Source organism: Eleutherodactylus coqui, chromosome 12 (genome assembly GCF_035609145.1).
Source record: "Eleutherodactylus coqui strain aEleCoq1 chromosome 12, aEleCoq1.hap1, whole genome shotgun sequence".
In the NCBI taxonomy this organism is placed as follows: domain Eukaryota; kingdom Metazoa; phylum Chordata; class Amphibia; order Anura; family Eleutherodactylidae; genus Eleutherodactylus; species Eleutherodactylus coqui.
Genome location: NC_089848.1, coordinates 26,635,022 through 26,651,189, shown reverse-complemented (window position 1 = coordinate 26,651,189; position 16,168 = coordinate 26,635,022). Strand labels below are relative to the sequence as shown.

The 16,168-nt window shown below is 43.1% G+C and overlaps 1 protein-coding gene across 3 annotated transcripts in view; it reads left to right on the top strand.

Annotated features, from left to right (window-relative positions):
• The window catches only part of ULK4 (unc-51 like kinase 4), a 649,532-nt gene that overhangs the window by 26,129 nt on the left and 607,235 nt on the right, over positions 1-16,168 (top strand). For all 3 annotated transcript variants that reach the window (XM_066584674.1, XM_066584676.1, XM_066584675.1), the window contains exons 11-12: positions 1,142-1,211; positions 1,877-1,991. In XM_066584674.1, the coding sequence (XP_066440771.1) occupies positions 1,142-1,211; positions 1,877-1,991 (185 nt within the window). The remainder of the gene's footprint in view (positions 1-1,141; positions 1,212-1,876; positions 1,992-16,168) is intronic.

Sequence of the window (16,168 nt, the reverse complement as noted above, 5' to 3'; positions counted from 1 at the left end):
TGTAGATTTGACAGTTATGGAGGAGTAAGGATCTATTTACATTTTTGAGCGATCATTTTGCTTTAGCTACTAATGGGCTAATCGACCTATTAGTAGCTAACTAGCTTCATTTGCATGTATTTAGAGAACAGCGGATGGTCTGTTCTCTAAATACATCGCCATTGTTCTTCAGCGGGACAGCTGCTGAAAGAATGTTATCAGCACTGCCTGCAGAGAACTCAGCATGCAGTCCCTCTTATTAGGGACGACGAGTTTTAGGCTGAGCTGAACTCGGCGATGTACGAAAAGTGCACGATGGGCACACATTTACACGCAACAGCTATCACTCACAAGCCGTCGTTTGGATGAATTTTGAGCGATAATCGTTGTGTGTAAATCAGCCTTAATACTGACCATATGCATTAGATTTTTGTTGGCCAAGTTCATTGATGTTGATGAGGACTGATAACAATCTAATGATCGTGAAGCCTGCAAGTGCTTTGACCGGGCTGCCGGCAGGGAAAGCAAAGAGGGATGTTTTGTTTTTTTTCCAGTCAATCCCTTTGTTTTCCCTGGAGATCATAGTTCACAGTAGTAAGCAAAAGACCACGGCACTCACTCTACCCCACCAGAGTGAAATACTAGGGGGGAGGCAAATTAGAGAAAAATAGTATTTTTAAGTAGAGGAGAATCTTAGTTCTCTGTAGCGAAAAAAATCTAGTTAGATAGATGCAAAGCCACCAACAGGGCTATGGACAGAAGCCCCTTGGGGAAACACGTATAGCAGAAAAGGTGGCAGCATATAGTGATGCACAAAAAAAACTCCTTGTCTAAAGGAACATGCTTTATTGTTTCATGAACTCCATACCTTGTTTCATCTGTTTTTTGGCTTGAAAAAGACCTTTACAGGTCGAAACGTCGCCTAATGTTTAAACTATGAAACAATAAAGCATGTTCCTTTAGACAAGGAGTTTTTCCCCTGGAGATGACACCGCTGGGGGTTGTGATAATTGTTGAGCTGACTGTTTCCCATGTCATTTTACATATTATTTTCAATTGTAGCTTGACTTATTGACATAGTTATAATATAATTTATTAACATTAAGCTTATTGATAAAATTACATTTCATTTTGTTTGTTTTTCCTTTTCTTTCCCATTTAGAAAATCCTGAAAATTTACGACCCAAAAGTGCTCTGAATGGAGAGTCAAATGAGGCAATTTTCTCATTGAGGTAATTAAGAAAACATAAACATATTACTTCTAAGTCTTTAAATTTACCATATTTTTTTGCTTTATAATACTCCCTTTTCTTACCCCGAACAAATGTGCGATCAGTTACCAGTTCTCTCTCCTCCCTACTGCCGCCCATATGTGTCGCTGTTTGGTGGTGAGAGCAAGTGGGAACTGCTGCTGTTTCCCCGCCTCCACCAATCGGCTTCTTCCCTTCCTCCTGCCGAACAAGCGCTGCTGTGACACGGAGCTCCAGGATTTCACACCTCTGCTGCTCCTTCTGCTCAGTGGACAGCTTAAAAATTATACAAAAATTGAGAAATCCGCAACACTCTATATCTGTCTTTATAAGGTGTATTTGTTTACCATTTCAGCCATAACAGATCTTTTATCAGTCATTCATCGAGTGTTGCACATGTACTGGTGAATAAACACCTCTTATATTTGGAGCCTGATTCTGAGTTCTGCATTTCCTCAGTTTTTGCGGGTCTGTCACCATACCGCCCTCGTATAATCTGAAGCCAGATCCAATTTATCAATTGTATGCCATAATTTCAGTAGAAAATAACATTTGACTATGTTGTACTAATAATATAATTCACATCATTCATTAGTACGCACCGGATTGTTAGATGTTCTAGATGATGATTTATGTTAATTTTGCAGCTCCTATTCCACTCCAAGGGCAAGCACTGCTACAACCAAACTAAGCACACTACTGCAGCCATCGGATACAGTTCATCAGTCCGTGCTAGCAACATCAGATGTTCCTAAAGTTATGGTATGGTTTCCATTTTTTGCATGATATATGCGTATATGGTTTATATCTGATTATGAGCTTAAAGAGGAGTTTGCACAACTTAAAATTGTTCCACAGCCACTCTGTAATTCCTGGTTGCTGCCACCCAGGACCAGTGACTGCTGCAGCTAATCACCAGCTATAGAAGCTCAGTGCTGTGTCCAGTGATTGGCTGTAGCAAGTCACATGACCTGGTCAGTAGCAACCAGGAAGGACAGAGTGGTTGTGAAGCAGTTTTAAGTAATAGGAAAACCCCTTTAAGTAATGTCAAAAAAATATATGTAAAGACAGCGCTCCGCCCACTGGTTAAAATGGCTCATGAGATGTAGATACAAAAGCCCCCCCCCCCCCCCCCCCCAAGTGAGTGGGCCCCCACACAACACCTCCAAGTCCTGGTCCACGTATATTTAATCCACATGGAAATCCACGTCCTCGTTTCATTAATCCCTGTAAGGACAGGGAGGAGCTGGCCACAGCTCGTTGTATCCCTAAACCTAGAGCTCGACTGCTAGGGAGTACTGAGCAATGCAGATTGCCCTGGTCTGATGCAATTTCCGACGCCTGCGTTCCTTCTCCTACTCGTGTGCGTTCCACAGGTACGTCGTTGCGTCATCTACGTGTCCACGCAACTGTGAGATCCTTTTACATACGTGTGACGTAGGACGCCATCACGTCACACGTGACACGCACGAATCCAGAAGTCCTACCATATGGATGGCGCCGGCATTGCCGCGACTGACGGACTTCCACATGATTTGCTAGGAGAAGGATTAGCACGCGCGGAACTACAGGATTGGTCTGTTTAACATTGTAAATCCCGCATTTTGTGTTTAAATCTGCTTGCATTGTAGGTATTAATATGCTTCAAAAAGTCATGTTTACAGCGACGAAACGCGTGGCATATATCATTAAAGGATCTGTAATTTTATCACCATTGTAATCTCTTTGGACCCGTTTCGTGGAGCGCCGAGCCCCATTTTTTTCTTTTTGTGCATTGCTCAGTACTCCTTTTAAGTAATGTATGCCTCGTAGTATACCCATTGTTCCAAAAATGTGCGATAATAGTTCCTAGAAAGTAGGGATTCTGCTTATGCCTGTACCTCCCACTATCTCCAGCATCATATTGCTCCAATATTATGCCTCTGCTAAGATCACGTACACCTGATTTTGTCCAAAAATGTGAAAAGGAGGTAACTGAGGGCTCCTGCACACTTGCGTTTTTCTTGCACGTTTTTTTTTTAACGTGATATAGCTGCGGTTTTTGGGGGTTTTTTTCATGCGATTTGTCAATAGGACTTTCTAATGTTAAAAACGCATCACACAAAAAAATTGCAAAGCACCAAGTTGCAATGCGTTTTTAACATTAGAAATTCCCATTGACAACCGCGTGAAAAACGCAGCGATAGCACGTGAAAAAAACACGCAGGTGGGTGTTCACCCTGAGGCTCATGACTGTTATTAGAAGAAGAGATATCACTTGATAAGAGTTCTAGTTAATTGAAGGAGGACATTGATCAGGCACGGAAATTCTCAAATAAACCTGAATATGATAAACGATGAACTGGAACGTAACATTGCAGATTAATATTGAGAAATTTATCATAGACTGCAAACGCCCGCAATTCAACCGTGACCACAAGAGTTTAACCCTTTCCAATCCAATTTGTATCCTTTATTTCCTAGAGGGCTTACTCTTTTTCTGCTGTTATACAACAGCGCTATATGCTGGCTAAAGCCAGTACTGCATAAGATGACACATTGGATGGCCTCCGACAGCAGAGAGGTTGGTAATATACAGTAAGAGAACCCCGACGGATATCTTCCAACATCAGAACTGTACAGCCTTAAATCATAATGTCTTCAGACGTCAGACAGTGGATTGGAAAGGGTTAAAGAGCCCAGAGCCTATGAAAGCAGAGGATGCAGTAGGTCTGAAACAGACTATAGCTCCTCTGATGGGGATCGCTCTGGATGCGAATCCTTCAGGAAACCCTCACTTTCACCCACCCCAATTAAATCATCAAGGGCGTGGTAGAAGTGGTAGACGCCAGAAAGCCCTGGCTTTTTTTCAGTCACGCCAATCTCCACATACATGCCGAGAGGAAGGAGGGAATCTGTCTCTCCTGCCTCTTGCTGGGAGTTTGGATTGTCACTTGGTCTTGTCATCTGATGATAAGCTGATAGCTGTTGGTTGTGAGTCCAATGATGTAACAGTTCTTCATTGCTGGATACATCACATACAGGTGATTCTATGGATGGTAGTATGTTATCTGATGAGTTACAGGTATTAATCTGTCCAAGCGCAACTTAACATCGAGTGATATTCGTCTCCTTAAGGCCTCCTTCACACGGGTGACAGTCGCGCAATTTTGTAGCATTGCTATGATGCTACAAATCGCATGTATGTGAAGCCCATGGTTTCCTATGGGCTCCTTCACACATGAGATGTTTTGTAGCATGCTACAAAACGACACACAAACCTCGCAGATCCGGCGATATGCCCGCGACACGCTATGTTTTGTAGCCCATGTTTCTCTATGGTGCCTTCCTCTCTGTTGCATCGCATCGCACAAAAACGCGGTTTGCATGCGATGCAATGTAACTTTGACAGTAGCAAATGCTACAAAGTCACGTGATTTTGTAGCATCACATTCGACTTTGTAGCGCTACAAAATCGCGGTATTGCTGCGAGACTATCGCAGCGGTATCGTACCGTGCAGCAATGCGATATCGCTGCGATTTTCTCGCAGCGATGCTGTGTCGCCCGTGTGAAGGAGACCTAATAGAGGACTATCATGTGCCTGCCACCCGGTAGAACTCGTTTAACTGGGTGAAAGATATAGCACTCTTCACACAAAAATTGTGCAGGAAAAATTCTTTGATCGATGATCTTAATGTAAAACATCGGGCATTGGATAGGATGATCTCCCCAATCTTGGAATGTTAGGAAACCTCTCAGATGGACAGGTGGGATTGGGAGCTGGACCCTTCACAGATTTGACACCAATCAGTACGAAGACCTCGCCACCATTGGATTAGGCTTACATTGATATACAGTATTTAAAACCACGGTAACATCTGAACTCCAACATGTTACCGTAACATACGTCATCGTAAAGATCCAATCTAACCAGTAGCGAGGTGAAATCTCTTAGTGACCTGGAGAAGAACCCCAACATTAACATCAAACACTCAGATAAAGGGGGCGATGTGGTCCTAATGAACCGCTCTGACTATATTGGAATGTGTTTGTGTTTGGATGACAGAAACCGCTATAGATGTCTTGCGTCTGATCCAACTGATGTCTTTCTCAGGGAGGTGTTGGGCATATTAACCAGAGCCAAGGAAGTAAAACTTTATCAAAAAACCCCAACTGGCTACTTTTTATTGTTTCAGGCATTGTCACCGTCACATACGGTAACATTGTGTACCTATATCGAGTTCTGCGTTTATTTGTAGAAACTTTACCCTCCTTGTTAAGGATACTATGGATGTAATTGATGGATCATCTGTTACCCAGAATACCTTCTTAGACAGTCTTAATGTGGAGGCTCTTTACAGATTCATACAGCACAAAGGTGGGTGTAGAGCTGAGAGTCATTTTTGGGGGTCAAAGAGGTGTGAACTGACAACCGCACAGTTAATTCCTATTACAGGTCTTATCTGTTGTCCTACAACACAACCTATTTCTGTTTAACGGGAAATGTACCACCAGCTCAGGGGTACGGCCATGGAGAGCCCCTGTGCCCCCAAATACGTAAACTTGTACCTGGGCTGGTGGGAGGAATGTCACGTTTTTATTGAAGAACCACATCTCACTTTGGATAAGATCTATTGACTTCTTTGGTCCGTTACACCTGTTGACTTCGTTACACATCTGAACTCTAATACACCAGGCCTGTCCTTCACCTCCGAGATACACCAGGACACGCTTACATTTTTGGATCTGACTACGAAGAAAAAGGCGGATGGGTCTCTTTCTACCTCAGTGTTCCGCCAGCCAACGGCTACTATCGCTACCCCACTGGGAAACTGTTCATCCCAAATCGTTACGGAGTGCTATTCCAAAAGGAGAATTCCTTCAATTAAAAAGGAATTGCTGTGATTGATAGTATTTACATGAGAGGATGGAGGGGGGGGTGATGACACTGCTAATTAGGTGTTTCCATGCCTTCCTGCAACTGTATCCTCATTGGAGGATAGTGCCACACCCCTGCAATAAGGGGGCGGAGCTAGGAACATACAAACTCAGCACTCCCTGGGCTGCAGCAGATCTGGCTAGGCTCCGGCAGGGCATCATCTCTGGTCAGCCAGAAGCTTTTGCATTCTTATCTCTCTTATTTCTGCTAACTCCTGATGAAATACTGCTATTTGTAAGCAGAATTTAACAATTTGCTATTGTGTAGAACTGATAGACAGTAAAAGGTCATTTACACGGGACGATTAATGCACAAAATTCGTTCAAACGAATCCACTTTCACGATAATCTATATCAGGGGTGTCAACCTCATTTTGGTGACCTTCAAAGGGCTGGGTGTAAGACAGTACAGTAAGGGTTCGTTCACACAAGCGTATTTGCGTATATAATATGCAGTGAATAGAAGCCAATGATGTCAAGGAGTTCATTCACATGATGTATATTTTCACACAGCATGTTAACATACATGTTACACATATTGTTACATACTACGCACCGCAATGGGCCATTGAAGTGACTAGGCCACGCAAATACGTGGTGAATGCGCAGGAAACCTATGTATTCACTGCATATTTGCGCACCATTTCAGTGGGTCCATCTGCGTTCTTTTTTGCATGCCCAAATATACAGGCATAAGTGATTTTCGATTGCACAGATACGCAGCATATTTGTGCGACCGAAATATGAGTACAACTGTGTGAATGAGCCCTAATAGTGTCCCCTATAGTGGTCACAGTAGTAATAGTGAATTTCATAGTGGTCGCAGTAGTAATAGTGACCCCTATAGTGGTCGCAGTAGTAATAGTGACCCCTATAGTGGTCGCAGTAGTAATAGTGTCCCCTCTAGTGGTCGCAGTAGTAAGTGTCCCTCTAGTGGTCGCCGTAGTAATAGTGTCCCCTCTAGTGGTCGCGGTAGTAACAGTGACCTCTATAGTGGTCGCAGTAGTAATAGTGACCTCTATAGTGGTCGCAGTTGTAAAAGTGACACCTATAGTGGTCGCTGTAGTAATAGTGACCCCTCTAGTGGTCGCAGTAGTCATAGTGCCCAATTAGAAATAGCGACCCCCACAGTGGCCCGATTACAAAAATAGCGACCCCCACAGTGGCCCGATTACAAAAACAGTGACCCCCACAGTGGCCCGATTAGAAATAGCGACCCCCCCCCCACAGTGGCCCCAGTAGTGATAGCGACCCCCACAGTGGCCCCAGTAGTGATAGCAACCCCCACAGTAATAATATTATACCCCTCAGCAATATTAACCCCCCCCCCATAGTAATATTAACCCCCCTCCTCAGTAATAATCTTATCCCCGTCAGTAATATTAACACCATAGTAATATTAACCTCCACTGTAATATTAACCCTCCCAGTAATATAACCCCCCACCCCCCCAGTAATATCACCCCCCCCCCCAGTAATATCAACCACCCTCAGTAAGAATAAACCCCCTCAGCAGTAATATTACCCCCCCCCCCCAGTAAAATTAGCCCCTCTTGGTAATATTAACCCCCAATAGTAATATTACCCCCCCTTCAGTAATATTAACCCCGAATAGCGACCCCCCCCCCCCCCCCCACAGTGGCCCCAGTAGTGATAGCGACCCCCACAGTGGCCCCAGTAGTGATAGCAACCCCCACAGTAATAATATTATACCCCTCAGCAATATTAACCCCCCCCCCATAGTAATATTAACCCCCCTCCTCAGTAATAATCTTATCCCCGTCAGTAATATTAACACCATAGTAATATTAACCTCCACTGTAATATTAACCCTCCCAGTAATATAACCCCCCACCCCCCCAGTAATATCACCCCCCCCCCCCCAGTAATATCAACCACCCTCAGTAAGAATAAACCCCCTCAGCAGTAATATTACCCCCCCCCCCAGTAAAATTAGCCCCTCTTGGTAATATTAACCCCCAATAGTAATATTACCCCCCCTTCAGTAATATTAACCCCGAATAGTAATATTAAACCCCCTCAATGGTATTAATCCCCCCCCCCCCGCTCCCCCTATGCTCACGCTAAGCCCGGGTGCACACTGACGTCAGTGTGTGCGCCCAGAACGCTTCCTCCCTGAGTCCTCTCCTGCGGAACTGAGGAGCAGGGGGCTCAGGGGAGGAGGATCCTGGCTGCACACTAATGTCAGAGTGTGTGCCGTGGTCAGCGCTGCCAGCGTGATTACCAGCGGGGAGCTGCGGCACCCCAGCTGGTAATCACTACAGTGGTGAGCGGCCATCGGTACACCGGGGCCACACAAAATGAGGCAGCGGGCCTTGTGTTTGACACGTGCTCTATATTTTAATATTTAATATTAATGTTTAAGTGTCGTCCCCCCCCCCCCCCCCCCCGATGGAGGACCTCACGGCCACACTGAGAGGTACGCAAGACAATTTCAGGAAGACCTGGTATCACTGGATGGAATTCCAGAACACAGATGAGTACACCCAACTTTGAGATCTAACACAGACATAAGTGGTACCCCACCTTCACGACTTCGCCACTTTGCTGTGGCCGACTTAGTAATAATGACCCTTTCTGTGGTCCCACTTATTAATAGGACTCCGTGTGTGGTGCTAATTAGTAATTTGACTCCATTTATGAACCCATTTAATAATAGGACCGCCTCTGTGACCACACTTAGAAATTGGACTTCCTCTGTGACCCCGTTTAGTAATGGGACCCACCGGGTGCCCCCACTCATTAATAGTGACCATCTCTATGGTCACAATTAGTAATAGGTCCTCCTGTGTGCCTCAATTACCAGCAGGACCCTCTGTGGCCCCAATTAGTACTAGGGCCCGCTCTTCACCCCAAAACAGTATAGCGCTCCTCTGCTAAATTCTGGCCACAGAGAGAAGAAGAGGTTGAATTCATTACTACACGCACCGCCTTCAGTCTCTGCAAGCGATCTCCCACAGACACACAGCATGATGATATTACTGCTCACCCACCCCCATTTACTATAGGCCACTTGGACAAGCAGAAGATATGGAGGAACTCTTTCTGCATTAGATGGCCAAGCTCTCAAAAAAGCACAACACAATGATCATGAGAGATTTTACCTATCTCTCTTAGATAAAAGTAATGGATCCAACAAATTCTTATTTGCTCTTGCTGACAACTTTATCTTCCAGAAGGTAGAAGAGGAAACAATGGGATCTGCTATCTTGGACCTAATTCTTACCACCAACAGGGAGGGAATGATTGAGGAAGTAAGGGTGGCTGGGACCTTAGGAGGCAGTGATCATGCCATCCTTGAATTTTGGATAAAAAGAGGAGGAAGACCTGAGAAATCTCAGACCTCAAGGTTGGATTTCAGAAAGGCAGATTTTAATGATCTCAGAAAGAGGGTAGGAAGAATCCAATGGCTGGATGTTCTTAAGGACAGAAATGCCCAAGAAGGTTGGGAAATATTGCAAAATGAGATTCTCAAAGCACAATCGTTAATTTTGTATTTATTTTCTCTCAGAAAGTAGATGTAATATCAACTGATCTTCCCTGTGCTATTGGGGGAATAAAAGAATGCAGACTGTCTATAAGCTGAGAGATGGTGAGGGAACACTTAGATAACTTAAATGAATTCAAGGTCCAAGGTCCAGATGAATTACATCCTAGGATACTAAAAGAAGCAGCGGAGGTAATGGCTAAGCCACTCGCCATAATCTTTGAAAATTCCTGGAGAACAAGAGAAGTCCCAGGAGATTGGAAAAGGGCACATGTTGTCCCTATCTTCAAAAAAGGGAAGAAGGTGGATTCAGAAAACTGCAAGCCTGTGAGCCTGACTCCACCAGGAAGGATTGTTGCACAAATTATTAAACAGCATGTATGCAAGTACTTGGATAAAAATGGAGTAATTAACCAGAGCCAGCATGGGTTTGTAACAAGCAAGTCATGCCTACGAATCTATTTTCCTTCTATGATAGTATCACTGATTGGGTTGATCAGGGATATGCGGTGGATATAGTTTTTCTTGACCTTAGTAAAGCATTTGACAAAGTATTTCATACCATACTTATTGAAAAAATGAACAAATACGGGATTGACAAGGCAACTGTTAGGTGGATTTACAACTGGCTGAGTGATCGTACTCAGAGTGGTCATAAATGGCTGCACATTCAAGTGGAAGAATGTATCATGTGGGTTACCACAAAACTCTGTCCTAGGGCCAGTGTTGTTCAACATTTTTATAAATGATCTGGAAGAGGGAATTGATTGGAAACTGATCGAATTTGCTGATGGCACAAAGCTAGGAGGGATAGCTAACACTAGGGAAGAGAGAGAGAGTATTCAAAAAGATCTAGAAAAGCTTGAACAGTGGGCGGCGACTAACAGAATGGTATTTAACAAGGAGAAACGCAAAGTCCTACATCTGGGCAAGAAATATGAAAAAAGCACATATAGAATGGGAGGAATTGAGCTAAGCAGCAGCACATGTGAAAAAGACTTGAGTATGCTATTAGATGATAGACTGAACATGAGTCAACAGTGTGATACAGCAGCCAAGAAGGCAAACCCGATTCTAGGATGTATTAAGAGAAGCATAGAGTCTAGATCTTCCTTAGCCAGACCTCATCTGGAGTACTGTGTCCAGTTCTGGGCACCCCACTTTCAAAAAGACATAGACAAACTGGAGCAAGTTCAGAGAAGAGTTACCAAGATGGTGAGCGGTCTGCAAATCATGTCCTATAAAGAACGGTTAAAGGATCTGGGAATGTTTAGCTTGTAAAAAAGAAGGCTGAGAGGAGACTTTATAGCAGTCTACAAATTTTTGAAGGGTTGTCACAGTACAGAGGGATCAGCCCTATTCTCACTTACGCAAAGAAAGACTAGAAGCAATGGGATGAAACTGAAAGGGAGGAGACAAATGAGATATTAGACAGTGAGGGGATCAATGAGTGGAACAGGTTGCCACGGGAGGCGGCGAGTTCTCCTTCAAACAGAGGCTGGCCAAATATCTGTCCGGGATGATTTAGTGAATCCTGCATTGAGCAGGGGGTTGGTCCCGATGACCCGGAGGTCTCTTCCAACTCTACCATTCTATGATCTATGGAAGGCTGAGTATGTAGTAATTAATGTAACCTCCTACTTTCTATTCAGCGGGAGTTTTAGCAGCAGGGATTATAATAAGAGTGATCTGGATGACCGAAGGCCCCCCTGGAACCTCAGACACGGGGCGGCGTCCCCCACTCGTCCCTAATATAATTTGTCATTGGTTGTAACAATATTGATATGTCATAGTCTGTTATTTGGTATATATTTGAGGCATATATTATATGATTTAATTTACTTTTTGCCCTTTACATTATATGTCTGGCTCCTGGTCTTTGAGAATGTGAATAGTATTTGGTACTGTATATACATCAGGGGGAAGGGGGGGACTTTCCTTTCTCTTCCAGAGCAGGAGCAGCAGAGCCCTGTGAGAATGATGCTCTCTGCGACAGCGGAGCTCGTAGTACGGCTGGAGTAAGGGAGTAAGCTGATTGGTGGAGGCAGGGGAGCAGCAGCAGTTCCCACAGGCGCTCACCACTAATCAGCAGTACATACGGGCGGCAGCACAGAGGAGAAAAAGAACTTCTCTTCTCCCCTGTTGTGTAGTGGACCTGGTCGGACAAGAGAACGTGCCAGCCAGCTTGAATTTCGTCACGTTCGCTTTATAAGACACACTGACTTCCCTCCCCCTCTTATAGTCAAAAGTGCATTCCTCTAGTATATTCTAGAATTGTATGGCTAACAATTACCCAGTAAAATACTTTGGTCCCAATATTTTCCTCCTACAAGCAGATGTGATCCCATAGATTAGGGAAGCCACAGAGAAATCAAGTTCCTTGTGCCATTACTGCAGCCCAGCAATATATGTCCGCTGCACCGTAACCCTAAAAACGGGGTCCTATAAAGTAAGCTTTTCTGAAAATGGGAATAATAGCCAAAGGCTAAGCTACACATACATGACCAGAAGTGCGGCTGTGTTTTAAAAGGGTCGTTGCACAAATATATAATATTAGATGTTCAATTTTTAATTGGAATCATTTTTAAAAATGCTCCCATGTCTATATGTTGTTACTAGAGTTGAGCGAACGTACTCTGCTGAGCTTGATGCTCATTTGAGTATGAGAGAGAAGAGAAAAAAAAAAAGCTCGGCAACCGGTGTCCCACATACAAAATTGCTCGAGTCTTCCATTAAAGTCAATGGGGTTCGTTACTCGAATAGAGCTTTACGAAAAGCTCGACTCGAATAACGAGCACCCGAGCATTTTAGTGCTCGCTCATCTGTAGTTGTTATGGCGCCCCCTAGTGTTGTTTTGATTCCCTCTCAGAACGCCCACCTAGTGTGTCCACAGCTGGTGTACATACATTCTCAGTAGCTTAGTTGCACCCCCAGAACCCTCTTGCATGTGGGGACAGGGGCAGGCTATGTTCACATGGCAGAATCTGCCACTGATATAGATTTTTTTTTTATTTTTATTTTTTCCCGCCTGTAAACCGAGCCACAAATCTGAGGTTATTCTGCCATGTTTTTGCCGCAGATCTTCATGTGGATTTAGCCCTGTCAATGCGCAAAATCCGCATTCAGAAATTCAACGTGTTTCCACGGGAAGAAGTGACATGTCACTTTTGATGGCGATCTGCGTTGAAGCGCAGCATGATTCCACACGAGGATTTTGTTAATCGACAGGGCTAAATTGTGGAAAAAAACATGGCAGAATAACCGCGGATTGGCAGGCGAAATACGCATAGAAAATTACCTGGCGGATTCTGCTGTGTGAGCATAGCCTTATTCTTATATCCCGGCTGTTGTACAAACCAGCTAATATGTATCAGTGCGGTAAAATCTGCTCTTTCGTACCAGCACTGGACGCAGTAGGTTAACTTTCTGAGAGGGAATCAAAAGAACAGCAGAGGGCGCTATACCAGGTTTAGTTTTTTGAATGTGTAATAAAATTAACCACATCTACTAATGTAATGTAGAACATGCACACACCAGGAGTCACACGTGAATTCCGAAATGCATCCATACTTCCTATTTGAATCTCTTATGTCATTCACTTCTAGGGAAGATATGAAGCTATAAGTTAATATGGATAAAAGTTTATTCACTAAGCTGTCTGTGGGCTTTGTTACCTCTTTTATTAACAAGAGAATCAAAAGGCAAATAAAACCAAGCTGCTGGCGCTCAGAGATACTTATTGTAATTTTTTTTTTAGATGACTAATTCTATATTTCGGGAGTATTAATTGTGATCCATTTTTGGAATGAACTGGGTGGGGTGTGGGGCAGTACCCTCATCTGTGCTGCAGATGTCACTGTTGCGCCTTCTTACCAGCTTTAATGGCTTATGTGGTGATAAATAAGGACGCCATAAAAAATAAGTTTTTTTTTTTTCTGATAAAATAAATCAAAAACTATAATTATGCGTAATTTTGCTTTTTCGTTATATATCAGTATTTAATATTGCTCGGGGACAAAAGTATTTCCTGTAGTCATTGATTTAAAGTTTTGGAACAAAATGGCCTGGATATTATTAATATTCCACTGCTGTTTGTATAATTCTGTTACAGGTTAACGCTGCGCTCATTTGTTCTACAAGTAACAGAAGATCATTAATTACACACGAAGTAACATAGTTAATAAGGTATTAACAATGAGCCGAGTGCGTCCAGTTCAGCCTATTAGCCGGCAGTGTTACATGGAAGTGGAAGCTCCCATTTACAATGTATGATATAAGATGCCACGCATCGGATTCCCTAGTTACATATTTAGTGAGGTCATTCTTGATCGTTACCGTTCATCAGTCTTAAATTTAATTATCCCTTTTTGCTCATTTTATATTAAATTAAAATTGTAATTTATACAGGCTGCAGTGTGTTCTGACCTATTTGTAATTGTCTGTAACGCTTTTGTCATCCAAAGCTAAATCCTGTAAGAACGAATTAGTATAGGGCTTCATTAAATCACCTCGTTCCTTCCTATGTCCAGGCTAAATGTGTTTACATTATCTATTGCTGATAGGTGGGCCTGGCCAAGCCGACCCTTCTGAGAGTCTTCAGCACTTATGCAGTATTCTGTACAGGCTGTAAGCACTTGGCTCCCCACTTAAAGGGCCTGTCACATGGGTGGATTGCTGCTTATGAGCACTGCTCTATTGTGACAGTGACCAGATATCCACAATACGCAGAATTACATGGCCTCTGCAGGATAACCCTATGTGTAGGTGACATGGTAGTGAAGCAAGCCTTTTAAATTTGCATATGCCCTATTTCTATGTCTGAGTGCAAATCCTGTATTTCATGTCTTCCCTGAATTAAAGGGTTTTTCAGGATTCAAGAAAGATGTTCTGCCCGCAGAAGATTGTACAATAAAGAAATTAGTACTTGCCTCCTTATTAGCCACCCATGCACCTTTTTTTAGGGTGGTTAAGGGGCTTTATTTTGAGGTATACCCCTTTTTATGGCGCTGCATTTGAACACCGACACAGTTCTACTGTGCCAGTAGGAGCAGGGTCCCATCTGTCTAATGACAAACCCGGCATATGTCCTAACAGTAGGGATCGGAGAAACCATTGCTTCCTGTTGTTTAACCATTTTCGTAACCGCTGCATGTAAAAGACTGATAGAGGGATGTCGCCCATCAAATCCTTACAATGTGATCGGAGTCTGGTTGGGTTGCTAGGGATTCCAGAGGCTTGAAGATGGTCTCTGGCTCTGCCATCTACAGGGGCTTATGAGGCTCAGCCTCTAACTGAGCTTCATAGGCAATATGAAGCTATCTGTACACAGTCTGGCTTTGCTTTTAATTCCCAGTCATTTGTTACAAGGCTTGTATAAAGAGCCTGACTTTGGCTTGAAGGAATGCTGCCTTCCAATAGGTGGCACTGTGGAGGTATTATTCCATCTCCCTTATTTTCATAGGCAATATAATATAATACAATACTGAAATATTGTAGTGTATTATATAAACTATCAAAAGTTGTGAACTTTAACTCTTTGGGCTAATACCCACAGACGGATTTCTGCCGCATTTAACGCAGCGGAAATTTGCAGCGTTATTCTGCAGCTATTAGGTTTTATTGAACCTAATATCTTTTTGCCTTGCAATGTTCACGCTTCAGAATTCTATCACAGACGTCCGCAGCATGAAAGAAATCGCTGCATGTTCTATTTGCCGCGGAAAAACGTGCGCCCAATAGAAGTAGTAGTCAATGGAAGTAGTCCATCAGGCGGTACCTCTGCTGTGAGCACAGCTAAAGTATCGCATGATTACACATCACTGCCAGCGCGTCATGGGTAATCGTGGAGACTCCTGCAGCGGATGTGGAGAGGTGAGAATGGGGTCTTTGTGGGGCGCCCTGTCGGACTCCGCTGCGATATTCCGCTGGCGGAGTCTAACACAGCCCTGGGCAGGAGGCCTTCTAGTGGGACACAAGTAAAAAGTTTTTAAAGTGTAAAAAAGTAGTAAAAAATACAAAAAAAAAATTTTACAGTCAAAACCTCACCTTTCCATCCCTTACTATGTAAAAAAAAAATTATTAAAATCACCACAAATTTGGTATTGTTGGGTTCGTAATGATCCATATAAAGTTAGTACATTATTAAACCCATATGTTACAAGCCGTGACAAAAAAAAGTGAAAATAGCAAATATTGCATATCTCGCCTTGAAAGTGATCAAAAAGTCATTTGGATCACTAAATAGTACAATTAAAAAGAAGCACTCATCCCACAAAAAAAACACAGCACTGCTAACGAGAAAAAAATTGTTAGAGGGCCTTTGAATGTGGCCATACAAAAAAAGTACGTTCCCCTTAATGGAAAAATTAAAATGTTATGGCTCTTGGAATATGGCTACACAAATGCAAATATTAAGGAAAAAATATGTTTTTATTGTACAAAAATGGCAAAACAAACTATATAAAGTCGGTATCACCAAGCTTATACAGTTACAGTATTTATTCTGCATGTTGA